This window comes from Panthera pardus, unplaced genomic scaffold (genome assembly GCF_024362965.1).
Source record: "Panthera pardus isolate Hobbes unplaced genomic scaffold, ASM2436296v1 HiC_scaffold_22, whole genome shotgun sequence".
Classification (NCBI taxonomy): Eukaryota; Metazoa; Chordata; class Mammalia; order Carnivora; family Felidae; genus Panthera; species Panthera pardus.
This window is the reverse complement of record NW_026526788.1, coordinates 58909674-58937371: the sequence shown is the minus strand read 5'-3', so window position 1 is coordinate 58937371 and position 27698 is coordinate 58909674. Positions and strand designations below refer to the sequence as shown.

The 27698-nt window shown below is 58.9% G+C and overlaps 2 protein-coding genes across 5 annotated transcripts; one reads left to right on the top strand and one right to left on the bottom strand.

The window, feature by feature from the left end:
- The first annotated feature begins 589 nt into the window (after positions 1-589).
- Positions 590-20282, top strand: PDZD7 (PDZ domain containing 7). 4 transcript variants are annotated; one of them, XM_053909852.1, is made up of 17 exons: positions 591-712; positions 1370-1761; positions 6519-6659; positions 6965-7139; positions 7688-7864; positions 8099-8246; positions 9570-9630; positions 10008-10415; positions 10923-11120; positions 12687-12734; positions 13310-13485; positions 16663-16754; positions 16865-16956; positions 17112-17183; positions 17683-18288; positions 18583-18683; positions 19090-20282. In XM_053909852.1, exons 2-17 carry the CDS (start codon positions 1536-1538, stop codon positions 19303-19305), a joined length of 2937 nt encoding a protein of 978 aa, XP_053765827.1. In that variant the 5' UTR covers positions 591-712; positions 1370-1535; the 3' UTR covers positions 19306-20282. The 4 variants fall into 4 exon arrangements, 2 of the variants coding, with proteins under 2 accessions (XP_053765828.1, XP_053765827.1); XM_053909853.1 differs by lacking the exons at positions 18583-18683; positions 19090-20282 and having other exon boundaries at positions 590-712; positions 17687-17838; XR_008424904.1 differs by lacking the exons at positions 16663-16754; positions 17683-18288; positions 18583-18683; positions 19090-20282 and having other exon boundaries at positions 590-712.
- On the bottom strand, positions 20125-27695 carry LZTS2 (leucine zipper tumor suppressor 2). The gene is given in 7 exon segments (XM_053909855.1): positions 20125-21174; positions 21176-21487; positions 22295-22552; positions 23074-23736; positions 24362-24811; positions 24957-25020; positions 27349-27695. Coding segments are annotated over 5 exon segments (2013 nt in total). The 5' UTR covers positions 24770-24811; positions 24957-25020; positions 27349-27695; the 3' UTR covers positions 20125-20802.
- Between the last annotated feature and the right edge of the window lie 3 nt (positions 27696-27698).

The following is a 27698-nucleotide window of genomic DNA, read 5'->3' as shown; positions in this document are numbered from 1 at the left end:
CTCAAGGTAGCTCTGTCTGCATCAAGCAAGTGGCTCAGAAAGATTCTTCCTCCCCCTAGTGTCCTGGAACCAGTGATCCACTCTGTCCCCTTTCCAGAACTGAGGGGCCAGAGAGACACTTTGTGACATAGAAGGAAGACGCATGAGAAGGAAGTCAACACTCAAACACACACCCACACCCACCCACACACACATATACTTCACAACTCATCCAGTCACCTTACAGGGCACGCCTGCCGCACGCCCAGGCGCCAGCCCACGCTCCTGCCCACCTCATGCTCACGCCCCCACTGCCCAGGTGACATTCCTTCACTGAGGCCTCACAGGTGACGCGAAGGGGTGACAATTCCGAGCCCTAGCATCTAGCTTGGCCTGGAGAAGACGCGGTTCTGGGCTCCCCTGCGCTGAGCCGGTAGCGGGAGGGGGCGAGGCGTGACCCAAACCCTAAATTCGTGGGGGCGTGGTGGGGCATCAGAACTCGAACTGCAGGGGTCTCAGCCCAGGTGACAAACGCCTGACCCGAGCGCCCGAAACAGGGGGCGGAGAGAGTGACTGGCGGCCCTCGCAGCCAATGGGAGCCCGGGGCTACGTAGGCCAGCCCTGTTCCAGCAGCTAGGCGGAGCGTGGGCGGGGTTCCCCGGACGCTGCAAGAGCTCGCGCCCGCGCCCACCGGCTGGCTGGCGAGGCCGGCGGCCGCCGCACCAACAAGCAGGTGAGGGGGGCCAAGCTCAAGAGGCGGGGGCCGAGGGTGGGATGCTGCGTTCTGAGTCCCAGAGCTGCTCTGGGGGACTTAGCTCCGGGTTTGGGACGCGATGTTGTGGGACTCTAGCCAGCAGGTTCTCCCCGCAAGCCTGGGAGACCTTGAGGCAACCCCTTTCGACGGGAGAGGGGGTGGGAGGGACAGCAGCCTGGAGCCAAGGGATCTGTGGCGGTCGGGAAATCTCCGGGGCCATTGGCTGCAGCTGTCCCAGGTCCTGACGCCCTGCCTCGAGACATGAGCCCCCTGCCCACAAACACAAGGAAAGGCATGCAGTGACTGGTCCTGCCCCCAATTTCTCTCACACCACTTGAAGCCCTAGGGCCCGCAAGAATCCATCTCCACTCTCTCAGCCTCTACTGAGAACTGGTCACTGGGGTGGATGACTCAGCTGAGAGCAGGAATGAGGGGTGAATGAGAGGTTCCCACTGGCGTTGTATAAATGACTCCGAAAATCCACGATGGTGTCTGGACTGGGCCAGGGGTGGGAGACGTGAGGGGCCTAGGGCATGGGAGGGCAGGAAGCTCAAATCAGGGCGAGGGGTGGAAGTTCTGGGAGGCAGCAAGGGCAACATTCACACCCTTGTCCCAACCCCTGCTCTCCCTCCGCAGGCCTGGAGTGCACACTGCTGTGAGGCAACGGAGGCGGGGGGCTCCCAGTCCCTGAGACCCCAGTCCCGCACGGAAGGCTCATGGAGCCCGGGGCACGCGGGGCCCTTTGCTCCAGGGCTAGCAGATTCTTTCTGGACCTGTAGGGCGCCACCCCAGTCTAGCCACAATGGCGCACAGTTTTGCGGTGGGCTTCGACCCACTGGGCCTTGCAGACCTAAGCTCGGGCTCTCTGAGCTCCCTCTCCTCCCGAGGCCACCTGGGCAGCGACTCGGGCTCCGCAACGCGATACCTGCTGAGGAAGCAGCAGCAGCGGCTGTTGAATGGGCCCCCCCGCGGAATCCGAGCCTCATCGCCCATGGGCCGTGTCATCCTCATCAACTCTCCCATCGAAGGTGGGGGCGGGGCCCAGCTTGGGCCGGGAGCTAAGGGTGGGGGTAAGGGACAGCAGCACTAAGCAGGAGGAGGCAGAGCCAATATGGGTGGAGGAACCCAAGTGATGGGAGTCTTAAGGATGTGGGAGGTGGAGGGTCTCTGTTTACCCTTATACTCTACCTTATCAGCCCTTTCCTTATGTTTAGGCCAATCCTTTAGTGTTGCAGGGCTGTAGAGAGGTCAGAGGTGGGAGATAGGAGCCCAGAGGCACGGAAAAGTGTGTGTGGTATGCTAGCCCCCAAGTGAACAAGATAGGGTATTGAATTGGCCCCTCCATCCTATGGGCTCTGCCTTTCTCCAATCCCTTTGTGTATGCCTTTGGTGGGGGGGCAGGATAGAGAATGATATAATCCCATCAACCAGCCCATTGTGTGACCAGCTCAGTGCAGGGCTGTGAGGAGTCAGTGCCCAACTGAGCAGACAGAATTTAAGATTTCAGGTTCAGAGGCCCCTGACCAGTTCATTCAGGAGAGCGTGCGGCTCTTGATCTCAGGTCATGAGTTCAAGCCCCATAGTGTGTGTACAGATGATTTCAAATAAGTAAATAATAGGGGCGCCTGGGTGGCTTGGTCGGTTAAGCGTCCGACTTCAGCTCAGGTCATGATCTCACGGTCCGTGAGTTCGAGCCCCGCGTCGGGCTCTGTGCTGACCACTCAGAGCCTGGAGCCTGTTTCAGATTCTGTGTCTCCCTCTCTCTCTGCCCCTCCCCTGTTCATGCTGTGTCTCTCTCTGTCTCAAAAATAAATAAACGTTAAAAAAATTTATTAAAAAAAACAAATAAGTAAATAATAATAATAATAATAATAATAATAATAAAAGATTTCAGATACAGAAGAAAAGAAATAGAAGTAGAGCAGCAAATGTTCCAAAAAGTGGGGAGAAGAGGAGGGTTGAGGATCAGGAAGGGAGTCCCAGGACTGAGCCCTGGTACCTAATCAGGGGGTACCTAATCTTCTGTAGTTGCCCAATGCTGTTTCATTGCACTCCTGTTCTATACCAGCCCTGCTTAGGTCCTGTAGGGGACCTAGAGAAAAATAAAGGTCAATCTTCACCTTCCAGAAATTTACAGGGTAGCAGGGCTTAGAGACAGAGCAATGAGAACAGCTGCTGCTGGGGTAGAGGTATCCCAGATAAGGCTGGAAGTGGAAAACAAGAGTACAAGTTGCGGGGGGGGGGGGGATGCAATTAGGAGACAGCCAGGCTGCAGTGACAGATGTGAGGCGACACAGAGCTAGTGAGTAAGGCAGGACCTTGAATGCCCATGGGGAATGGGGACCCCCCGCCCCGGGGTTGGGCTCTCTGCGGGCCAGATGCCATTAATGTCTCCAGCTCCCCTTTTGTCTCTCAGCGAGCAGAACTCCCCTGGCTGGATCCCAGAGTGGGCTTTTCAGACCCTCTTCCTCCCCTCTGACCCAGCTGGGCATCTCTGTTCTCCTTCCTGGGCCACTGAGGCAGGGATAGCCATGTTGCTCAGGCAGCAGGCTTTCCTGCCTCAGTGGCCCAGCATGCCCACCCCCATCATCTACTATGATGGGCCTCACCCCTAGGTGAGCTGTAGGGCACTGCTGAGGGTCAGCACTGTCATTCGGGTCATGGAGCAGAAGTCCTGAGAGGAGCTAGGAGACATGGTAGGGGACAGGGAAGGCACTGGGGCAGGACCCTTGTAAGTCCCATTGTATTAAAACAACTATGTTTTACCTCCCCTTCACAACCACGCACACCATGCCCAGCTACGATGTAACAGCTCTGTCCACTGTCCTGCTAAAGATCCTCTTGCAGAAGTTCCAGGATTGCTCTCTCTTTCTGCCTCACCCTAGAGCCCCAGTGCAGCCAGGAGAGCAGGGTCTCCCAGCAATGGGAGGACTGGGGCATTGCTCTGACCTGCCAGCCCCTACCCTGTCTGGGCTGGGAAGCTCTGAGCCCAGAATCTTCCCCCTCTGCCCGAGCACAAACATCTCCCAATTCCCCGAAGCCTGGAACCTCTCCCCCTTGTTACTATTCAGACCATTCCAGAGGCCTAAAATAGCTGATAAGGGAGAGACAGTGGGAAGGGAGAAAGTGCTACCCCCATCACCCCCACGAGTTCCCACCAGCTCCACAAACTCAGCTGGTCCCAAAGGAAATGCATCCTCTAATCCAAACCAGCCCTTACTCTTCACTCTCCTTGTTCATTGGTCTATTCACTCATTCATCCATTTATTCTTTTACTCATTCAAAAAAGACTTAGCAGATATCAAGTGCTGCGCAGCACATTGGAGATATATTGGCAGAAAAGAATTACAAAGTCCCTACCACGATTGAGTTTACAATCTAGTGGAAGGAGACAGACAATAAAATATGAATAATCAGTATATGAATAAATAATATATGAATAAGCAAATAATGAGAAAGGATGGTAAGAATCTTGGAGGTACTAATTTGGACGGTACGACAGAGTAGCAGTTCTCAAACTTTGGAATACATCAGAATTGCCTGGGGTGGGGGGGCTTGTTAAAAGACAAGTTGCTGGGTCCTACACCCAGAGCTTCTGATTCATTGTGTCTGTAGTGAAGAGCAAGAGCACACATTGTTGTTATATAATTTTTTAAGACTTTATTTTGAAGTGATCTCTATACCCAACCTGGGGCTCGAACTCATAACCCCAAGACCAAGAGTTGCATGTCGTACCAACAGAGCTAGCCAGGTGCCCCAGGTATACATCTTTTTTGAATAAGTTCCTGGGTGCCGCTGCTGCTGTTGGTCTGGGGAGCATGCTTTGAGAACCGCTCTAATAGAGACCATCTGGGAAGAAGGGAAGGGACTTCTTTAGGTAGGGTAGTCCAGGAAGGCTTCTCCGAGAAAGCGGTGTCCGAGCCAGGAGGGGCTGCAGAATGGATGCTGGCTTTACAAAAGTCTGGACAAGAGTATCAAGGATTGAGGGAACACTGAAATGATTGGCCCGTGAGAGGAACAGGAAGGAGATCAGTTTGGCCAAAGCTCAGTGAGGCTAGGGATGGTGGCCAGAGGTGAGGGTAGGGAGGTGGGTAGAGGACAGCCCATGGAGGGCCTTACTGGGCAGGGGGGGCTGTGGAGTTCCTTCTAGAAGCCGGAGCAGGCATTGAAGTTCTCAATAAGCAGTCTACTGTAAAAGCTGGCTCTGGCCACTGTAGAGAATGGTCTAAACGAGGCAAGAATGGAGGTGGGGAGACAGTGAGGAGGCTGTGAGTGCCTAGAGGGAGAGGTTGGTGGCCCAGGCTAGGGTAGTGGAGGTAGAGAAATTTCCATCCTCAGAGGCCCCAAGCTCCTATGCTCAAAACCCCAGTGTGGCATCCCTCTGGCTCAGGGCCCTAGGAAGGCCCTAGGGAGGGCCTGAGAAGAAAGAGGGTTGGGGGGCAGGAAAGCAATAGACTCCTCGGCTGGGTTGAGACGTATACAGTCAGAATCAGCCAGGAAGCCTTAGAATATCGCACATCTCTGTCCTGCACCATCCATGCCCACAGGCTGCCCTTGGAGATTTCTTCCTGAGCTGTTCTGCTCATGTATTGTAACCTGATTTCTCTTAGATCACAGAGAGAGAGAGAGAGAGAGAGGAGAGAGAGAGAGAGAGAGAGAGAGAGATTTGTCCCCCAGAAACACCTCTAGAGTAAGCCTTGTTCAAGAGGAAATCTCATCTTCTCACCTTCTCACCTGAGACCTAGCTTCCCTCTGCAGTCTTCTTATTTTTCTCTAACCAAAGGCCTTCTCAAGGACTCACTCCATCCCCTTCTTCAATAGTGCCCTCCCTTTCTGCTCCCCCCCTCCAACCAAATCCCACTCATCTCAGGCTTCCAAATCATTTTCCCTGACAGCTCCAGCCCCTAGGGACCCTGCTCCTCTGACTTTTCCCAACACTGATGGAGGGGACCCCTCTGGGCTCTGGGCAAACCCTGCAACATAGTGGTGTTTTGGGTTTCTCTCCTCATATAGTCAAGTAGCTCCTAGAGCCCTTACCTCCAGAATCACAGAGTTGAAGAGATAGAAGGAGCCTCGGGGATCCGTCCACAATATCCCAGACAAGGATTTATCAGGGGTCAGCTTGTATGCCTCCAAAGATGGGGAACTCATTATCTCTCCAAAACTCATTCCGTTGTCTGACAGCTGAAGGTTTTAGATAGATAGCCTCTATCTCAGGCTTGGTTCTGTCCTCTGGGTTACACAAACAAAAACATCCAATGTCTTTCACAGAATAGCTCTTCAACTGTTTGAAGATTAGCATACTCATTTCTGTGCAAGCTGAAGAGCCCAAATTTGCTCAACTCTGCCCTATCGAATGGAATCTTGAACCTCTTCTCTATCCATCTGACCCTTAGAGTGACAGGATTTGTAGGAATTTGTCCTATCTCAGGCCTGTGGGTGTGAGAAGCTGAGTAAGCATTAGAAACACACACACACACACCTGCACACACGAACACGCGCACACACACATACGCACACACACTCACCTATATAAGGGAAGGAGAGCAGTGGCTTCTACTGTGGAGTCCTGTCCTGCCTATTCCCACACTCTCCCTGGCCCATGGCCTCAAAACCACCAATAGGGAACTCAGAAATTGGCTGCCCTCAGGCCTTAGAGCTTTAGGTATCTTTGCCTAGAAACCCAGCCTTTGCAGGCCCCAACCTGGGAAACCCAGGGGCCCTCTGTGCCCAGAAAGGACATGGGAGTCATGCCTATGTCCCTCCCACCCACACCACCACACAGCCAACAGTGATGAGAGCGACATCATCCATGCGGTCCGGGTGGAGAAGAGTCCAGCAGGGAGACTGGGTTTCAGTGTGCGGGGCGGCTCGGAGCATGGCCTGGGCATCTTCGTCAGCAAGGTGGAGGAGGGGAGCAGTGCAGGTGAGCAGGGCTCCCAGGAGCGAGGTTCTGGCTTAGGATGGTGCTCTTATCAGGGATGGGAGGAAAGGGTCCTCAGCTTTGGAGGGCCCGATCCAGTGGGGACATGGGGCCCCCTCCCAGGGTGGAGTGGGCTAATGGACAGGTCCCTAGTCTCATAAGGACTACTCAGACTTCACCTGGGGATCCCCAATTTCACGGAAGAAGTTTTACCCCAGGGAGCCTTGTGTGGTGGCGGGAGGCTTAGCTTCACCCTGGAGGACTTCTCCCAAGTGGCCCCTGCCAGCCACGCCCCTCCCCTGGTGCAGAGCGGGCCGGCCTGTGCGTGGGGGACAAGATCACAGAGGTGAATGGGCTGAGCCTGGAGAGCACCACCATGGGCAGCGCCGTGAAGGTGCTGACTGGCAGCAGCCGCCTGCACATGATGGTGAGGCGCATGGGCCGAGTGCCTGGCATCAAATACTCCAAAGAGAAGACCACGTGGTGAGAACGCCTGGCCCCAGCCCTGGCTTTTCCCCTCCCCATCCAGTCCCCGCCCCCCCCCCCCCCCCCCCCCCCCCCCCCCGCAGGAGAGGCCGAGGTCACAGGGCTCTGCGTGGAACTTGACTAGTGTGGCTTCTACTCTTCCCTCCACCCAGGGCACCGGAAACACAGGGATCCCAAGGCCTGACCTTGAAATAAGACAAGGCCGTGTCTCTCCCCAGCCCTCCTCCCAACCCTGCCATCCCAGAGGCCAGCGGCCCTGCCCCCAACACCGCCCAGCCTCTGCTGTGAGCCTGGGGGTGGCAACAGCATCTCCCCCTCAGGGCTCTTGTAGGGAGTTGGGCACGATGGAGCTGCTCCGTAAAAAGAGGAGATCCAGGTCGTTTTCCAAATTTGGCGAAATCTACATCCCACTGAACGTCCCTGGGCTGGGGAGTCCCCCAAGGCAACCTCTCCTTTCCCGTGCGGTTGTCAAGGATGCTGGGAGGAGGGGGGGTGGTGGTGGTGGATGGGGGGCCCAGGCCGAGGGCCCCTTGCTGTTGTCCCAGGGTGGATGTGGTGAACCGGCGGCTGGTGGTGGAGAAGTGCCGATCAACGCCGTCTGACAGCGGCTCGGAGGATGGCGTGCGGCGCATCGTCCACCTGTACACCACGTCAGACGACTTCTGTCTGGGCTTCAACATCCGCGGGGGCAAGGAGTTCGGCCTGGGCATCTATGTGTCCAAGTGAGCGCTGGGCGGGGCATGCAGTGGGCGGGGATCAACAAGCGAGGCCTGGCCAATGACATGTCCAAAGGAGGGCCTGGGTCAGGGGTGGGGTCTGGAGAGGGGTGGGGGGCTCCGGGAGAAGAGCCAAGGAGTCTGGCTGGGGCATCCCTGTATCCGAGGGAAGAGAGTCTGGACTAGGGTGAGAGAGGGCAGGCTAGGCAGCCGACCAGACCGCCTCCTGTCTGACCCCAGAGTGGACCACGGTGGGCTGGCCGAGGAGAATGGCATCAAGGTGGGGGACCAGGTCCTGGCGGCCAACGGCGTCAGGTTCGACGACATCAGCCACAGCCAGGCCGTGGAGGTGCTGAAGGGCCAAACACACATCATGCTGACCATCAAGGTGGGCAGGACCGTGGGTATCAGGGAGAGGCCAGACTATAGAAGGACTTCCCTGACCGCTCTAGTACATCATTATGCCCATCGCTCTACAGTCTATGGTTTTGCCATAGCCATCGGAGAGGGAGGGCAGGCATTGCGCTCGTCCCTATTTCTCAGAAGAAGAAACTGAGGCTCAGAGAGGCAGAGTAACTCAGGAATCCCAGTCCATTACTCAGCTGGTCAGTAGCAGGGCCTGGGTCCAGTCCTGCTCTTCAGATGCCTAGGGCAGTGCCCCTTCATATGAGTGGTGGAGGACCTGGGCTGAAAGGAGAAAATGTCCCACCCAGAGGGTGGGGTGGTAGCTGTGGCTTTGGGCAGGACGTGGGCACAGGGCAAAGAGGCTGGGCTGGGGCCAGAGATTGGATTTCAGGGGAGGCACCTGCATTCATTATTCATGTGGGTCTCACACTTGCCTGAGGATCAGGTCTTTCTCACTCTGTCTCCAGAGGAGGTGACGTCTCGCTCTCCGCTAGTGCCCAGTCCCAGCCCCTGCCCTGCTCTCTTCCCTTTCCCAAGCTTTCACCCACATTGCCCTTCAGGGCCTCCTCTGCCATTCCTCTCCTTCTGCAACCTTATTTCCCATCCCACGACCACCCCCCCCCCATCCCGTTTCTCCCTTTCCTTCCTCTCACATGACCCCAAACACTCCTCCTCTCTCCCGCTCTGCCCCTCATTCATCCACTGAACATTTTCGAGTACGTTCTACATGATGGCCACTATGACAGGTACCGGGGCTGCCACGGTGAACAAGACAGGCAAGGTCTCTGCTCCTCGGGGGAGACGGACACACTAGATGTGGGCCAACTGTGACGAGTGCTACACCGTAATTAACAGAGAGGTGGGAGGGGTAATTTGGGAAGGCCCTTTTAGCCAGAGCGGTCAGGGCAGGTCTCTCTGGGGAAGTGACACCCGAAGAGGGAGGAGCTGGCCAGAAGGTGAGTTGAAGGAAGAGAATCAAGGCAGAAGGAACAGCAAGTACCAGGCTCTGAGGTACAGAGGAGTTTGGCATGTTGAGAAATAAAGCAGCTTGTTTGTCTAGAGCATGATGAACTTGGATGAGAGAGAGAGATGGGGTTGAAAAGTTTACTCCTGTCCCATCACTCCCCCTTCTTAACCCCATCCCTTCTCACCCACCCCCTTCTCGTCTTCCCTCACCCACCCCTCCTTCCACCCACCCCCTTTCTCATCCCTCCTACTCACTTACCCCCCTTCTCATCCCCCTTCTCACCCACCCCCTTCTTGCCCACTCCCCCATGCCTTCCTATGCCCACCGCGCTCTTCCCAGGAGACTGGCCGGTACCCTGCCTACAAAGAGATGGTTTCTGAGTACTGTTGGCTGGACCGATGTAAGTGGCTCAGGTCCATGGGTTGGAGGGAAAGGGCTGAGGCCCAAGGGTGGGTCAGAGTCTCTGAAGAATAATTGGGCAGGAGGAGCAAACCTCCTTGGGACTTTCACACCACCCAGCGCCATTTCTGGGCTCCCTTCCGAGGAGCTGCAGGTTTGGTTCCAGGCTCCCCTTGGCTCTGGGGTCCTGCGGTGAGTGGAGGAGAACTGATTTGCCTAAGTCAGTGGCAGGACTGCTGAGCACCGGTTCCCCGGAGCCCGTGCTTCCAGCCCTGGCTGCTGCCCCACACTACCCCACCCCCCGACCACCCCCAAGCCCAGGGTGGTCTGCAGCCTGGCCTTCCCCTCAGCCGCCCCCGCCTTCCCCACTGCCTGCAGTGAGCAACGGGGTGCTACAGCAGCTGTCCCCGGCCTCTGAGAGCAGCTCCAGCGTCTCCTCCTATGCCTCCAGTGCCCCCTACAGCTCGGCCGAGGGCTCGGGCTCCCTGCCCTCCGACCGCATGGATGTCTGCCTGGGGCCTGAGGAGCCCGGCGGTCGGGGGCCGGGCTGGGGGCGGGCGGACACAGCCATGCAGACGGAGCCCGATGTGGGGGGCCGCGTGGAGACCTGGTGCAGCGTGAGGCCCACCGTCATCCTCAGGGACACAGCCATCCGCTCCGATGGGCCCCGGCCTGCCCGCCGCCTCGATTCTGCACTCTCGGAGTCCCCCAAGACTGCCCTGTTGCTGGCCCTGAGCCGACCCCGGCCCCCCATCACAAGATCCCAGAGCCACCTGACCTTGTGGGGTACGTAGGGGGATGGGTGGCTGATGTTCTCTCCGAAACTCCCAGTCCCAAACCTGCCTCGCACCTTGTCCTGGGCCCCAAACCTCCCTTTGCCCCGGGCCTTGACCCAACCTCAGTTGCAGCCCCAGGATACACTTCGATGCTGCTCTGGGCCCCATTTTAAACTGGTCCTGGCCCCCAAGCCCCAGTTTGTTTTCCTGTCAGTTTTGGGCCCCAAACCAGTCCTAACCCATCCCTTCCACCCTACACACACACACACACACACACACACACACACACACACCAGCCCTCTTGGAGACTCCTCAAAGAACTAGAGCTGTGGGGTGGGGGAGGGTGGAAAGTTGGAGGAGGACACCCACCCCTACCTCCAGCACCACCTCCCCACAAAGCTTCAGGTCCTGTCTGCCCCCTACTCTCTCTCCTCTCTGTCCCTCCTCATACCCCTGCCCCTCGGCCTTCCCTTCTGCCCACCACTCCAGCCCCGCGGGCGCTCCCTCATGTCTGCAGAGGAGAAGAGGCAGAGGAAGAAGGAGAAGTTGGGGTCTCCTGGGGAGAAGGGAGCCCTGCAGCGCTCCAAGACACTGATGAACCTCTTCTTCAAGGGAGGGCGGCAGGGGCGGCTGGCAGGGGACGGGCACAGAGAGGCCTGGACGCTGGACAGAGGGACCCCGGCCAAGCCCCGCCCTCGCCTGGACCCGGAGAAAGGTAAGCGCCATGCCGGTCAGATGGGATGGGGTGGACGCAGGTGGGGCCCACGTTGGCATCCAGCAGCTCTGGGTTTAAATCCCACCCTGCTTATTACGAGCTGGGAGTAACCACTGGCCCCTGTAAGCCTGTTCCCTTATGAGTAAAGTGAGAGTGATGATACCTATTTCTTTAGGAATAGTGAGGAATAAGTGTATGTATGGATGTAAACCACTTAAGGACCTCGTCTGGCATATGGAAGGTGCTCAGAAAATGTAGTGGTTATTGTTATACTGTCTCGTCTCCCCACTTTCCAGAAAGGAAATCTGATAGAGGCACAACATAGCAAGGAAGTTGAAGGGCTTGGGTCAGATCCCTGTGCCCTTGGTGCTGAGGTGGGTAGGGGGCTCCTCTCCTCGAATACGTGGCTACATCTCCCCTGGCCAGAGCTCCACAGGCCCTACCCAGCTCTAGAACCATCCTTGAGCAAGGTCATTTCTAAAGCAGGGCCCAAGCAGAAGGGCCTCGGCAGGCTCCACTCTGTCAGGGGCTTCAAGGACCCTCAGAGAGGGCCTCTCGTCTCTCAGGTGAGGTTCAGAGACTGGACCGAGAGTGGACAAGTTGAGACTCTTGGGGTTGTATGGGCCAGAAACTCAACTCAAATTAGGTTTAAAGCACTGCTTGGCTCAGCTACTGATGTAAGTGGGTCTAAAGATTTAAACACTCTCATCAGACATCTGCCCCCTTCATCTTTGGTTCCATTTTCCCCTGGGTTGGCTTCATTATCATGTAGGTTTTGCCCACTCAGAGTTAAGATGGCCACTGTTGCTTAGCAACCCAGGGACAAGAAAGCTTCTTAAATAGTTCCGGCTGAAGTCCTAGGTTCTCACTGACCCAGCAGGGACCACATGCCCAACAAATGGCTGTGGGGGGGGGGGTTGGGGGGGTGCTCTCATGGGCCAGCCTGTGTCTTGTGCCCACTCTGGAGTACATGCACCGAGAATGGGGGTCCCCAGGTGAAATCGGGGTGCTGTTTCCGGAGGGAGAGTGGGTGTTGGGTAGGAGCTGGCCCTGCCCCTCCTGGGGGGCTAAAGTGAGAGTCTCACGGGAGAGACTCTTTAAATGAGGCCAGGCCAGCTTCCACCTCTTCAACCCATCTCTTTTTCCACAGCCCCCGGGGCCCTGCTCTCTCCTGATTCTCCTCCCATCCCTCTGGCCTCTCCTCTCTCTCCTCCAAAGGCTCTTCTTTTTTTCTCTGTCCCTTGAAGGTAGGTGCCCTCCCCCCACCTTCCCTTCGGGGTTCTTCCCCCCATATATTTGCCTCTGAATGAGTCTCCACAAGCAGAGGTCAAACTGTACCCTCTCTTGGTCCCAAACCTTCACGGACTTCCGCTGCCTATGAATGAAGTCCCTAGTTGACCGTGGCCCCAAGACCTTCATGGCCTGGCCTCGGGCCTCCCCATTCCACCTCCTCCCAGCCTGAGCTTTTCATCCCAGCCAGTGGTCCAGCCGTCCCTGAGCCCCCCCAAGCCCCATTTGCAGGTTGGGCGCCAGGGCCTTCAGCTTAACCCTTCTTCTCCACGGCAGGGGCAGTGGGGCCCGTGCAGAAGTTTGTCACATGGAGACTGAGACGCGGTAATTCAGCATCCCTTTAACAAGGCCTGGTGACAGAGCTGCAGATGGGGTGCATGTTGGGGGCTGCTAAGGAGCTTTGGGCTAAACTCAGCTGGGGCCAAGTATGGGGGACTGGGTGCGTATTGAGGGCAGCTAAAAGCATTGGACTAAGCTTACTCGGAAAGACAGGGCTGCAGACAGATGTTGGGGTACGTTTTTGAGGACTGGGGAGCTTGGTTGGGACTCCCAAAGACAGATTTTGGGGGCGGTGAGGAAGCCTGTGCTAGAACTCCAATGAGTACTATGACAGTGCATGTTCGGGGGCCCAGAGGGCACTGGGCTAGGACACCATTAAGGAACAGACTAGTAAAGGGGTCTGTGATGGGGGCCACGGGGTCTGGACTGGTGCTCCACTGGTGGGCAGATTGCTATGGGAGGCCATGGAGGGGAGAATCCGGCCTAGGCCAGGATGTTGTCAGGGGCACCTAGGCCTCTCACGGACCTGTTCTGGGGTCCGACCCAGTTGAGAGAGGCCCCTACTTCCCCCTCGATGTCTCCTGGCTCCTTCATCATACACCTTCGTTCCTGCCCTACAGAGCGGGAGAGGGGCCGGGCCCTCCTCTCTGCCAGGTCTGGGAGCCCCTCTGGCCAGCTCCCTGATGTGGATGAGCGGGTGCAAGCCTGGGAGAGCCGACGGCCCCTTATTCAGGACCTGGCCCGACGGCTGCTGACTGACGACGAGGTGCTGGCAGTCACCCGCCACTGCTCCCGGGTGAGCTTCCAGCCTGCCCCCAACTCCAGCACACGGTCACCCAGCCCCTCGTTCATTCAGGCCACTGTCTCCGGCTATCTGGGATCGAGGCCGTGAGGTCAGTGGTCAGAAACTGCAGGAGTCACTCCTGTCACACACACACACACACACACACACACACACACACACTGAGCTTACAGGCAGGAAGGGGAGTTACAACGACTAGAACCTAGACACCCGTAGTGGCAAATCATGTGAAGTACTGTGAAAGGAAAAAACATGAGAACATAACCCAAGAGATACAAATTAGGTCTAGGGGGGCCTCCTGGAGGAGGTGATATTTCAGCTGAGACGGAGCCAGACAGGTGATGAGTGGGGGCACATCGCAGTCACTGCCTTCCTCCTCCTCTCAACCCCAGCCTTCCCTGCCACATGCCTCCCTCTGCACCTGGGTCAGCCGACAGGCCCAGCCTCATGCCGGACCCCCTCCCCTGTTACCCAGGTAAGTTATCCTTTGCCCCCCGCCACACACACACCCCGAGCCTCCTCCGACATCTACATCTGTTTCCTTCTACTTCAGACAAGAAGTAGGGCCCCAGGGCGGGGTGCAAGTTAGAGGTGAGGCAGTCCTTGCGGCCTGAATGTTGGGGAGGCTGTGGGAGGCACAGGTTATCCCTTCCAGGGGGATTGGTGGGCCCTCCCCTATCCCTCTGCCTCAAAGACCCCCAGGTTTCCTGTGCTGGGGTCCCTGTGATGTGCCTGCATCAGTGCACGTGTGAGCCTGTGTGCAAGGACAAACTGAGGGGTTCCAGGGCATAGTTTGTGATCCCCAACCCCCCAAAGCTCTCTCACTCTGGTCGGGGTAGGGCTGTGTTGTGTGACTGTGTGATGTGTACATTTGTGTGTCCGTGGGGTCCCTGGGTTTGTGTCACCGTCATCCGTCTCACTCACTGTGACGGAGAGAGTCATCCGTCTCACTCACTGTATGACGGATCTGTGTGTGAGCGTGTATGTGGCTAAGGCACGTGTGGGTCACGTGGAGACTGAGGCCCAGTAATTCCTGTGGCCCTTTACCAAAGTCTGGTTTACAGCAGAGCTGCAGATGGGGTGCGTGTTGGGGGGAAACTAAGGTTCTCTGGGCTAAACTCCGTAAATATCAGCCTGCTCCACTCTGAGCGCTAAGTGGGGTGGCGCGCCCCGGCCGCCGTGAGTTTGCAATTCCGAGCTCCGGCCATTAGGTGGCGTGATGTGTCCGTTTCTTTGGTCAGGTCCTTCTCCATCATCCCTCTGTTCCTCCCACCCTGTCCAAACCAGGACCACCTCTCACTGCACCCCCACAGCACCTGCACACCACCCAAACTTGACCCGCACGACACCCTCACCAAGAGATCAGGCCCTCTGGGGTAGAGCTCTGGCCAGAATGATTAGTAAATCTCCCCCAGTGACTCAGATCACCGGGCCTCCCCTCTCTCTCCTCCTCTGTGCTGTCTCTCCACAGCCACCAGACCAGGCTTTATAAGTCACCTCTTTGATCACTTTACACTCCCCAAACCCCCTTGCAACCTCTTATCTTTGGCGGAATAGAGTTCCTTATGCTCACATTCAAGGCCTTCCCCGATTTGACTCCCCAACCACTAACCTCAGCTCTCCCATGGTCACCACATCACCACGTCATTATCTTCTGCTGGCCACTACATAGGGGTGTACAGGTGATGAACTGCACAACTCCAGAGCACTGCCTCTGGGAGTCACGACGTGCGCGGCCTACACGGAGGCCCTTCATGTACCCCGCGGCTAAGTTAAACTTCTCTCTGCCCATTATGCCACGTCTCCCTTGGAGCGCCTTCCTCCCAGCTTGCATGTTGTTCCCTGCATTCATCCTTAAGAGTAAGTGTAAATGGAAGCCAACAAACAGACCAAAAGGGCTCAGCGTCAATGCCGCCTCCTCCAAGAAGCCAACTCCGGTCTTGCCACCCTCCTCTGAGACTCCCTCTGCCTCATTGCCAGTGGTTTGGAATTCACTGGGGCACGTGGCTCATCCTGCCCCTTGTTCCCACCACCAGACTGGCTTCTGAAGGAGCTGGAACAGGGTCATCTTCCTTGTGCCCCCACTGCCCAGTGCAGGGCCAGGCCCGTAGTAGGTGCTGAATGCAGGTTGGTGGACTTGAAGTGTGTATGTAAGAGACTGGTTCTGTGCAATTGTATGTATCCCTCTCCCGACATGTGGGGTTGTATTTTTGATACGTGTTTGTCTGAGTCCCTGTAAGTCTGTGTGTGGTTTAGGGCCCCGTGGCTGACAACTTATTTCCGGGTGTTTCTGAACGTCTCACTCTGACCACCAGGGCTTGCTGTGTTGTGTCTCTGTCTATCCCTGTCCAGGACGCTGTGCGTGCGTCTCCCTGAATCAGTACGTGTCTCCCTTTCACCACCAGGGGGCGGTGTGCCATCCAAGCAGGGTGGCTCCCAGCGTTCGGTTTACCAGTTTGTCTGCGTTAGTGGGGTGTGGCTGGTGGCATCCGGGCAGTGCCAGGCAGAAGGGCCTCCCCCCAACCCCCCCCACCCCCCCCCCACCCCCCGGGTACTGACTGGGTAGGCTTTCTGTCGAGCCGCCCCTTCCCTAAGGTCCCCATTCCAGCCCTGAACAAAGCTTAATTGGTAGGTCTATGTGCAGACATATGCTGGGCCTCCCAGGCCCGCGGCCTAGTGTTTGGCTCAAATTCCTTCCTTCTGCCTGGGAGGTGGGGGTGGGGAAGAGAGCCCGCTGCCTGCACATCCTTTTCTGGCACCAGAGCAGGCAAGGGCCAGACTTCTCAGGTTCCAGTCCCTCTTCACACTTCCTTACCTGTGTGGCCGTGGGCAAAGTCCTCGTCTCTGAGCCTCAGTTTCCGCACCGGTAAAACGAGGATAATTAATGTCATCTCTCAGGGTTGCTCAATGAGAGATCATATGTAAAAGGCTTAAAAAAGTGCTTGCTCCAAAGCTGTCATTGTTGTTGCTGCTATTATAGGTCTGTTATTATCGCAGGCTTCCACCTAGTCACCAACGTAAGACCGTCCTGTGAACAGCCCGGGGTTGGGGAGAAGCCTTCCTAAACGTGGGGAAACCCACATGCTCAAGCAGCGCCCCCCCCCCCCGCGTCCCCCCCCCCCAGCTCTGGATGGCCGTGCTGCTATCTGACCTCTGGGTCTCTCTCTGCAGTATGTGCACGAGGGCGGTGTGGAGGACCTGGTGAGGCCCCTGCTGGCCATTCTGGACAGGCCCGCAAAGTTGCTGCTACTGAGGGACATCAGGTGGGGCGGAGGGTGTGGGGAGGGCTGGGGGGCAGAAAGGGGACCTCTAATAACTCCCCCTACCTCCAGAACTGTGCCCCTGCCCACCCCCTATCTCTTGCCCTCCCCAGGAGTGTGGTGGCCCCCACGGACCTGGGCCGCTTTGACAGCATGGTGATGCCCGTGGAGCTGGAGGCTTTTGAGGCCCTTAAGAGCCGGGCAGGTCAGCAGCTGGGCGGTGGGGAGAGGGTGGGACCTGTAGACCCTAAGCCCCGGGTGGGGATGGGAGTGGAGTCTCCCAGGGGAGAGGGGGCAGAGATGACCAGCCGTGTCCCCCGCTGGGCCCCCTGTCTCTGACCGGATCTCCTCTCCCACCAGTGTGGCCTCCTGCCTTGAGACCAGCCCAGCAAGACGCACCTCCCAAGCGTCACCTCGTCACGCCCGTGCCTGGTCAGTCAAGAGTCCCAGAGCCTGGGGAGGGGGCACACAGATGGGGTATTAGGGAAGGGAAAAGGGGCCTTCTGCCCCTGCCCCCGTGTAGGGTATCCAGGCTTCAGAAGTTTGTCTGGTTCCCTGAAGGAAGTCCCTTGTCCACCGGAACCATTTTTATCGTCTCTACTCACCACCCACACTATTATTTCCTTAATAATTGGTTTTAGACCCACTCACTTTTGAAATCTAGTCTCACTCTCTGCAATAATCTCCGAGAAATTGCCAGTGTGGTGTGCGAGCGATATTTTTTCTACGACACATATCGCGATGGAAAGTATGAAAATACTATTCCAACAGAACCCGGGCAGTGTCCCTCACTGTGGCAAAGCTGCCGCAGGGCCCAAGCAAACCCACGCCTGGGTCCCCCAGGCCCTACCCCAGCAAAGGCAAGGACTGGGGCCTGGCACCAGCAAGGGCAAGGAGGGGCAGCCTGCCTGACATCGGCCCTCTTCCCCAGATAGCCGTGGAGGTTTCTATCTGCTGCCTGTGAACGGCTTCTCAGAGGAGGAAGATGATGGGGAACTGAGGGAGCGGCTGGGGGGCCTCCAGCTCTCCCTGGGGGCCCCTGCTCCCCGCCACCCTCATAAAGGGATCCCCCCTCTCCAAGACGTGCCGGTAGATGCCTTCACCCCACACCGAAGCACCCGCACCCCCCCTCCGCAACCACCCCCCGTGGCTCCCAGGCCCCCAAGGCCTAACTGGCTGCTGACAGAACCCCCGACCCTGGAGGACCCGCGGCAGAGCCAGGTCCAGGGCCCTGCCCGGAGCCACAGCCGCAGCCGCAGCCGCAGCCGCAGCCGGGGCCGAGGCAAGTCCCCAGGATGCAGGCGCTCCCCGTCTCCAGCACCTATCTCCACCCAGAGCGTGGCCAACGGGCGCTACCACAAGCCTCGGAAGGCCAGGCCACCTCTGCCTCGACCTCTGGATGGGCAGGCAGCCAAGGCGGGAGGCCACCAAGGCCCCTCTGAGAATGGAACTGGTGGGACAGCCGAGGAGACAGCCGCGAAGGCCCCTGGCGGGGAGCTGAGGATAGTCACGTTGTCCAAGATGAAGCAGTCCTTGGGTGAGTCCAGGTGGGCCTGGGCCTGGCAGGTGGGGCTCTTGGGTTTGGTGGGGTCTGTGGGCTCGGTTTTGGGCTATAACTAGGGGGCTTGGGCTTAAGAAAAGATTGGGGTATGGGGGTAGATTGTGGAGGTGGGAGTAGACGATTTTTGGAGTTGAGGACTGAGTAATAATAGAATATGGGGATTAGGGAGAAGTCCGGGCCCGGACTTGCTGTTGGGGTCCTGGGTTTCTCCTGTGAGCTCTGGGTGGAGGGGGGTGGCTGCGCGTTCACCCACTGCTTCTCTCTTGCCAGGCATCAGCATTTCTGGGGGCATTGAGTCCAAGGTGCAGCCCATGGTGAAGATAGAAAAGATCTTCCCTGGGGGGGCTGCCTTCGTCAGTGGGGCCCTGCAGGTGGGTGAAGAGCACCCAGGCCCACTCCTGAGGCCCAGAGCTGAATTCTGGCGGGAGTGGGGCTAGAACATGCTCATCTTCCAGCCAGACAGGTTTAGACCAGGCCATGGGAGGAGGCTTGGGTGCAGGGGGGTCAGGACTGCAAGATGACCAAGCCTAGGGAAAAATCTGTCCCCTCATGCCAGCCTGGGCCTGAGGGTGGCCCATCCTGTTCCACCCCTAGCCCCAAGGGACAAAGGGCCATTGTCTGTGTCTCACCCTGCCCCCGACCGCTCCAGGCACAAAAGTCCCATTGTCCATCCCCTCCACCCAGATGGGGAGGAGTGTCCTCGCTGGTGGAGGTGAGAGGTTGGGTGTTGGGCTGACCTGAGAAGGGAGGGCTGTGATTTTCCCACTCCCATCCCAGGCTGGCTTCGAGCTTGTGGCAGTGGATGGAGAGAGCCTGGAGCAGGTGACCCACCAGCGAGCAGTAGATACCATCCGCCGAGCTTATCGAAACAAGGCTCGGGAGCCCATGGAGCTTGTGGTCAGGGTCCCTGGGCCCAGCCCACAACCCTTACCCCCCGAGTCGTCAGCCCTCGCCGATCAGTGCCTTCCTGCTGACCATTCCCCTGCCCGCTGACCCCCTCCTGGTACTCATTCCTTCCCACTGCCTCCCAGAACCTCCCATAAATGCTCTTCCCACCGATTCCCAGATCCCTCCCACTGATGCCAGTCTCCTCCAGCGGACCGCGAGCCCAGTCCCTTCTCCAACCCCTCCGGACTCCCGATACTAACCCCAGACTCTCTCCACCTATGCCGGGACTCTTCCCACTGACCTCAGATCCTCCCGCTGCCTCCCAGGACCCTCCTGCTGTCTCCCAGACCTCCCCTCCTACCCTCCTCTCGGGATTCAGGAACCTCTCACTCCTCCTCGACTTGCCTCCTCCCAGAGCTCCACACTGCTGGCGCAGACCTCCCCACTCTCTTCCCTCCCCCGCTGTCACTAAGGCTCTGCCCTTTCCAGATAAACTTGGTGTCAAGGACAAGGTGCTGCGGGGTAGGCTGTGTCACCCGCGCACTGCCCCCAACCTCCCACGACCGGGAGAGGTTGGGAGAAAGCCAAGGTCTGGAGCTTGGGACTGGCGGGCCCTTTCTCATGAGGCCCCCTTTAATGCCCCCAAGCACTGAGGAACATGGACTCTCAGGGCCCGGAGGGGTCATTGCATCCGTCCCCCAGCCCCAAGCAGTGTTCTGTGCAAGGGATAGGATGGAAAGCTTTTCTAGTTTCTCAAGTCCTGGGAGACCGCTTCATGTGGTGGTCCGTTAGGATCTCACACTTTCCACTGGAATTGTCCATCCCCCATCACCCTTTCTCTCCCCAAGACCTCCACGAGGGGTCAGAAAGAGGTGGGAGTCGGGGTCAAAGAAGTTCCCATCAACTCTCTCTAGCACACTCGTCTTTTTTTACAAACAGAAAAATTTTTAATTTGTTTCTTTGGGTTTGTACAAGAAATTTACAGTGTGGAAAAATATACAAGTGAAAACGAGGCCATAAACCTGGGTGTGGGGAGGGGCCACTTGGTCACAAACACAAATAAACAAGACGTTTCTGAGTTCTTCCTTTGGTCTGACTACAGCCCCTCACCCTGGGAGACAGGCTGCAGAGCTGGAACCTGGGTGTCAGACCCCAGTCCCAGCCCTGTCGCCCGACATGGGCAGGGTGGGGGCAGGCACATCTGGAGCAGCTGGCACTGTCTGGCTCTCTCTGGCTTCGGGGTAGGGGAGTGTGGAAACGAGGGAACCCCTTCTTCTTCCCAGCACCCCCCCCGCCCCCCCCCCACCCACCCCGGGCGTCTGGGATGAATGCGGTCGGCAGAGTGGCAATGGCGGCAGCTGGGGAGTGAAACGGGTGGAGTGAGCAGGAACCTCTGTGTGACAGTGAACACGGGGACCTTCGAGGAGTCCGATCTTGCTCATCCGAGTCACAGGGCAGCCCCAAGTTCTTGGCAGAGGCCCAGAGGCCTGGACCCCCGGGGGGCGGGGGACGGGCGGCTCTGGGGCCCTCAGTGGACCTGAGGCTCCCGCCCCCACCCCCCCCTTCGGCAAGGCTCCCCGCAGATCCGGGACGCCGAGGGCCCTAGATTTCGGTGGCGGTGATCTCCTCCAGGCAGATGCAGGGAGCTGGCTCGGCCAGGCCCAGGTCGGCGAGCTCCCGAGCCTCCAGCTCCAGGCTGAGCTGCTGCAGCTCCTGCTCCAGCTGCCGGTTGCGCCGGTACATCTGGATGTAGTTGTGCTGCAGCTGCTTCTGGTAGCGGATCACCTGCTCCTTCTCCGCCTGCCAGGCCAGCCGCTCGCCCTCGAAGCTGTCCCGCTGCTCCTCGCCCCGCCGCCGCTCCCGCTGCAGCTCTGCCCGCAGCCTCTCCACCTGGGCCCGCAGGCTGCCCCCGACCCCGGCCGCTGCCCGCTGCACCTTGGCCTCATCGCTCTCCGCCAGGAGGAAGGGGTCGGCGGGTGGCAGGTGGCGCGGGGGGTTCCCGGAGTCCGGCGGCCTCGGTGTCCAACTGGCCGGCTTTCTCTCGCAGCCGCTCGGCCTCCTGGCGGTGCCGCTGCAGCTCCTGGGAACAGGCCTCCAGCTCCAGCTCCCGAGCCCGGGCCGCCTCCTGCAGGCCCCGCGCCCGGCCCTCACTGACCCGTAGTGCGGCTCGGGCTTCTCGCAGCGCCACCCGCAGCGCCACCAGCTCGCTGCCCTTCTGCACCAGCTCCGCCTGAGACTCCTTCAGTTGCTGCTTCAGCAGGGAGATCTCGCCTGACTTCTGGCACACCTGTTGTGGGGGGAGGAATGGAGAAGGATGGTGAGAAGAGTTCTCCCGGGGGGTCAGGCCCTGAGATCACGCAGGGTATGTGGGGAGAGGCTCTCTGATCGTGACACCCGTAACACAGATGGGGACACTGAGGCAAGCTTAGTGATATGTCCAGAGTCACACAGCTGGTAAGTGGCTGAAGGGAAATAACGGATCCAGATCTTTCTCCTTCAGAGCAGGTGTCTTTAAACCATCGTGAAGCACCACCGAGCCCTGGGGACAGGCTGGTGGCAGGCCGTGCAGGAGTGGGTGCGGTTGAGGGCAGTGCCCGCATTTCCACAGGCAGGCACCGCGGTGTCTTGGTTAACAGCACAGACACTAGAGCCAGATGGCCTGAGTTCAAATCTCAGCCCTGCCACGGACTAGCTGTAATTCTGGGCTCCAGCCTTTCTGGGCCTCAGTTTCCTCAAACGGGGATGTTAACAACACCCAGCTGGCAGGGCTGTTAGGAGGATTAGAAGATCCCCCCCATATGACATAGAACGGTGCCCGGGGCACAGCAGCACTACGTTCTTATTCTTAACTGGTCGGGAGGCAGCGGGTGGGAACACCACTGGCTGTGTGAGCGCTAAACCCGACTGCTGAGGAGCCCCACAAGGGTGGCACAGGGAGACCCCCACCCAGAAAGGAAGGCCAGAGGGGGAGCTTCATCTCACAGAGGGGAGGGTGGGGGGGGGTCCTCTAGCAGTAGCAGGCCAGAGGGGGTGGGTATGGCTGGACTCCTTTTCCCAGCAGGCCCCGCTCCCTGCCCCTCCTGGTCTGGCCCACCTCCCACTTGGTCTCCTCGAGCCTCGGCCCGAGCTCCCGCTGCTCCCGCTCGAAGGTGGCGCAGCGCCGCTCCAGCTGCTCTCGTTCCTGCAGCAGCTGTGCAAAGTCGTCCTGCAGCTGCCGCTTCTCCTGCTGCAGCTGGAATACCTGCAGCTGCAGCAGCTGTTGGGCCCGCTGTGCCCGCTGTGCCTGGGCCGCACCGTCCTCCCGCAGGGCCTCGCGCTCCCGCGGCCAGTGCCGCTGCCGGTCCTCGTAAGCCTGGGGACGACAAGGCGGCCCTGGGTCCTGGCGGCTCCCCCCGCCCGGACCCCGAGCCCCGCCTGCCCACAACTCCCCGGTCACCGACTGCTCTGGCGGCCCAGTGGCTGGGCTCAGGGACGGCAGGCTCCGCTGCACCGGGATAATGATCGCGACAATAATCACAACCACTTTTAGGACGCTAGAAACAATATCCATAATAGCAAGCGCTTCCGTAGAAGTTTCTAGGTGCCAGGCGTTATTCTAAGCACTTTACAGCCTTTGCCTTACTTCATCCTCATGATAAATATCTCCATTTATAGATGAGGAAACCGAGGCTCAGTACCATTAAGTATCTTGCTCAAGTCTGAAAGACAGCAGACGGTGGTGCTGGCTTCGATTCCTTACCACTCTGCAGGTTACGCCGGACAGCTGGGCTGGGGACCGCCCCCCCCACCCAGCACAAACAGAAATGCTCCTCGGACTCCCCAGCACCTCTGGATGTCCTGCCATGCCACCCCCATTATCGCTGCTGACCACACCTGACACATGGTCACCTCACTCTCGTCCAGACTGTCCCGCAGCTGCTGCAGCTCTGCCTCACGGTCTCGGAGCTTTCCTTCCAGGACACAGTGCAGCAGGGCCTCATCCGAAGGGGGTGGCGGGGGTGGGGGCGGGGGCGGAGAGCGCTCCCCACAGGAGCCGCTGTCAGGGGAGGCCCGGGCACCGCTGCCCAAGAGCCCCCCAGCCACACGGCCTCCCAGGGAGCCTGTGCTCTTGCTGGAGGAAGACCGACCACTGTCCGAGTGGGAGGGCCCAGTAGGGGCCCCTCGGGCTGGACCCGGCAGTGCCCCCCGCCCGGGGCCGTGGGAGGGCAGGTGCCCGCCTGGGGAGCTGTTGGCTGGCTCTGCACCCCCGGTGCTGTAGGTGGGCAGGCTGGACAGTGAATTTCGGCCGGAGTCAGACAGTGTCCCCGATGGGCAGCCACTGGCCCAGCCACTCAGTGCCAGGGGTTTGTCAGCAGCCGAGGAGGAGGAGGAAGAGGAGGACGAGGCAGGGCCCCCAAACAGCTGGGTTAGGCTGCCCTGGCTCCCAGACAGTCCGGCGGCCCGAGGACCCAGGAAGCTAGGTAGGGATGGTGCCCCTCGAGGTTTGGGCAGCACTGGCTTGAAGGCTGTTGGGCGGATCAGGATTTTCTCCATGTTCTGAAATGAGGTGCCATGGGACACTGGGGATCAGCTGCCCAATCTTTCAAAGCCCTTATCATACTCCCTGCCCTCCCATCTGGGGTCCCGATCCCCACATGTTAATAATAAATGCTACCACCGGCTGAGGGCCTCCCGATGTCCTCTACATCAAGCAATTTAAAAGGTTCATCTCTTATCATTACAACAGCCATACAAGTAAAATATCATCAGTATCCCCATATTACAGATGAGGAAACGGAGGCTCAGCAAAGTCAAAGACCCCGTTCAACATCAGACATGTAGTTGTTGTGCAGTAACAGTAACTTGAGCAGCTGACATTTATTGAGTACGTTATGTGACAGGTACTAGGCTAAACCCTTACGTACATTATTTGACTGAATGCTCACAACGATCACATGAGAGCTAACCTATTACCTCCATTTTACAGATGCAGAAACTTTGGCTCAGAAAGGTTAAGTGATTTTCCTAAGGTCATGCAGCTAGAAGGAGGCAGAGCTGGGATTAGAACCCAGGTCTGGTGAATCGGGAGCCCACATTCTCTCCTCTGAATCGACCCTCAAATTCCGGCTTCTTCAGGGGCTCCTGATTCCACCCAGGCCCCAAAGGAAGGGCTGGTCCTCACCTTCTCCAGCTTTCCAGAGACAGGGATGAGCTTGGGTGGGGGGCCGCGGAGATGGGCATTGCGTGCCCGCTGCTCTCGGGCATCCTCAAGGTCACTGCTCGGGCTGGGGGGTGACTCTGTCCGGAAGTCCTCGTTGATGTAGGTGAAGCTGGTACCAGGGACGGCCTTCCTAGGGGGCACAGCTGGACACAGTGGCTCCTGTGCCTCATAGCCACCCCGTAGCAGGCCATCCTGCTGGCGGAAGAAGGTGGGCCCAGAGGGTCCGTGGTGGCGGGGAGGAGCTGGCCCCCCAGGGCAGGGCCGGCCTGAGATGAGGCTGCTCACGCTGCCCATGGCTGGAGGTTGTGGGGCAGTGGTGGCCTCAGGAGTGGGCTCCAGTGGCACTGGCAGAGTCTGCACAATGGCCATGGCGACAGGGGCTCAGGCCTGGCCAAGGGCCTCCAGGGGAACCTGTGAGCAGGGCAGGGGTGTAAGAGTCCCTTCACCTTGAGGTCCCTCCCTATCTGAGTCCCTGAGTCCCTCTCCTGACCCCGCGTCCCAAGACAAACAGCCCCCTGACTGCCCACAACTTCCCCCTCCAAGCACTAGCACGAACCTGACTTCTTCCTGGGACCCAGACCACTGCCCAGCTCTGGTCTGAACAGGGCTAAGGACTGACTCTACAAGCAAAGATGATGATGGGATGTGAGGCCTGGTGGTTACGCAGGGCCCAACAGCAGAGGCCCAGGCCCCAGCCTAAACCTGCATCCCTCATGGAGGCTAGGACTCAAGTTTAGGAGGGAGCTCTCTGCCAGCTCCCAGCACATGTTCCTGGTCCCCTAGGACAGGTGTCCTCATTAGAGAGCAGTTTGGGCACAGGCAACCTCAGGGACAGAGTCAGCAGCCACTCAGATGGCATTTAGGGAATAAAGAGCCAAGGCCAGGCAGTGCCCAGCCTCCCCCAGCTGGGCCTCAGTTTCTCCCAGACAGAGAGGCAGCAAGGATGGAGCTGGCCAAACAAGAAACCCAGAGCTTTTAGGGAGCCCACAGGTGCCCTCTGGGGTCTCCCGCCTTCCAGACGTGGATACAGGCTCATGCGTGTTTCCATGACAATTCCCGGCCTCACCATACCCAATCAATCAGGCCTAAAGGAGCCTACACAGGCATGCCACCAACCTCTAAGAAACCATGCGGCTTTAGACATTCCCCAGAGTAACCCGGAGGGGATGAGGGTAGAAGCCCCACCATCACCTTTGGCAGCTGCTCTAAGATCTCATTTCCCTGGAACCCAGGGAAGAGGGCTCCACCTCCCCAGGCTCTGCTCCTTCCTGGAAGCGGACAGCAAGTCTCCGCCCGGAACTCCCTCCCCAGTCCTGAGGCCGAAGACCAGGACTCAGGCATCTGCTGAAATCATCATGCAGAGCGGGGGCCAAGAAGCGGACAGAATCGAGTCGGAACAGGAGTGTGCGTTTGTACTCATCGGTGTGTGTCGGGCTGCGCACAGGCGCATGGAAATGAACTTACTTCGCGTGTATGTGAAAATGTGTGAAAACGCGAGTGCATCTGAGTGTATGTATGTTTGACTAGAGGTATGAGTACATTCGTATATTCGTATGTGTGAGTTCATATGTGCACGAGTATGTGCGTGCCTCCGGATCACTCTCAGGAAATACGTAAAAGTGGTAACTGCATATGTAGTAAGTAAATTTGTGCTGTATGAACGTGACTGAGAGAAGAGAACACCTTTGGATAGATGTCCATTCACATGTTTACGTGGAAACTGCATACGAACAGGGAAGTGAGTGTGCACAAGCGGGTGCAGAGCAGTGTGCGCACAGAGCATGTGTGAGAGTGGGTGGGAGCCTGGGTGGCGAGCAGGGCCACCTAGGTGAGCAGGAGCCTGGTTTCTGTCACTCATTCGAGTGTGGGGAAAGGACGGACACATTATCTGACTCCTTTGCCGGGTCCGTTCCCCTTCTTTCTTGCTTGTATCGCACGAGGCTCCCCCTCCACTCCCCACTCAAGTCAGGAGACCATGAGAACCGGGAAGGTATCCAGACTGAGCCTGGAAGCGGGGGTGGGGGGGGGTGGGGGTGCGCTGAGCCCATCGGCAAGTGCCAGCCCCGAGCCAGGCAGCCGGGGCACCGCCTCTCCTGCCCTCTCCCCCACCACTCCAGGGCATAGAGAAAGCTGTGGGGTTAGGGGCTTCTTAGGGGGCAGTGGAGGCTGGCACCTCTGTCTGCATTTGCCCACTTCAGTGAGCACTGAGAAAGTGAGAAGTAAGGGGAGGAGACAGGCGGACTCAGAGAAAGACAGGGGCCCAAACGACCAGAGACAAAGACTCAACAGAGACCCCAGGGTCAGGGAGACAGGCTGAACCAGTGAGCCCAGGGACCTGAACCCCACAGAGCCAGGGGCCCCTAAACCCAGAAGAGACATGAAAGCTGGGCCCCGAGAGTCAGACGCCCAAGGAGCCAGAGCCAGGCCTCTGGAAAGCCAGGCCCAGCCAGCCGGGCTCCAAGAGCGGGAGCCCGAGAGAGGAGGGGCAAGTGGAGGCTCCATTTTGAGAAACGCGTTGTGTCTGTGGGAAAGGGAACCCCTGGCTCTCCCAGCACTCCTTGAGTAATCACTCTGGCCCAGCGCACGCACACCCCCTTCGTGGGCCGGGGGCAGCCGGGTGCTGGCTTCGGCCAGGGCCCCGGGCAGGTCTGGCTAAGCCCAACTCCCGCAGACCTGTTCTGGGGGCTGAAGAGTTGGGGAAAGTCTCCCCCCACCAAACTCCAAGGACTAGTCAAGCGGGATCGAGTCTGGGATCACGAGTTCGCATTCCGCGATAGGAAGCCGGGAGCCCCCAACCCACCCTCCAGGGCCCCCCGACACCCCCCCCCCTCCCCGCCTCTATTAAGTGCGGGCGGCTGGGGGACGCCTCCTCCCCACCCGCCCACCGCCGCGCACAAGTTGGGGGCGCCCCCGGGTCGCCTCCCAGCCCGGCCCCCCCTCCCCCTCACCTCCGCCGCGCCGCTCCATGCTCAGCCCCGGGCCGCCCCCAGCGCTCCACAGGCGCGCCGCCCGGCTCCAGCCCGCGCTCGGCCACTCGGAGCCGCCCGGCCCGGCCCCGCCTCCGCGGCGCCCCTAGCCCGGCCGGCCCCCGTCCGGCCCGAGTGGGCGGCGCAGCGCGGGGGAGGGGTCGGAGGGGCGTCCCCGCCCCGGGCGCGGACACGCGCAGGCACCCCGCGTCACGCGAGGCCGACCAGGCGCACGCGGGGGCTGCGCCGGGGGACCCAGGATCCCCGTCCCCCCGCGCCCCCACTCCGAGACCCGGTCGGCTCAGGACTCGGCCGCGGCCGCGGGTCACCCT

What these genes read in the sequence shown, in the direction of transcription:
- PDZD7 (XM_053909852.1), top strand. Translation starts at nt 1,536, where the DNA reads ATGGCGCACAGTTTTGCGGTGGGCTTCGACCCACTGGGCCTTGCAGAC. An exon ending in CTGGGCATCTATGTGTCCAA is followed by an intron (nt 7,865 to 8,098) that starts GTGAGCGCTGGG and finishes GTCTGACCCCAG; the next exon opens with AGTGGACCACGGTGGGCTGG. An exon ending in CCTCGTCACGCCCGTGCCTG is followed by an intron (nt 17,184 to 17,682) that starts GTCAGTCAAGAG and finishes CCTCTTCCCCAG; the next exon opens with ATAGCCGTGGAGGTTTCTAT.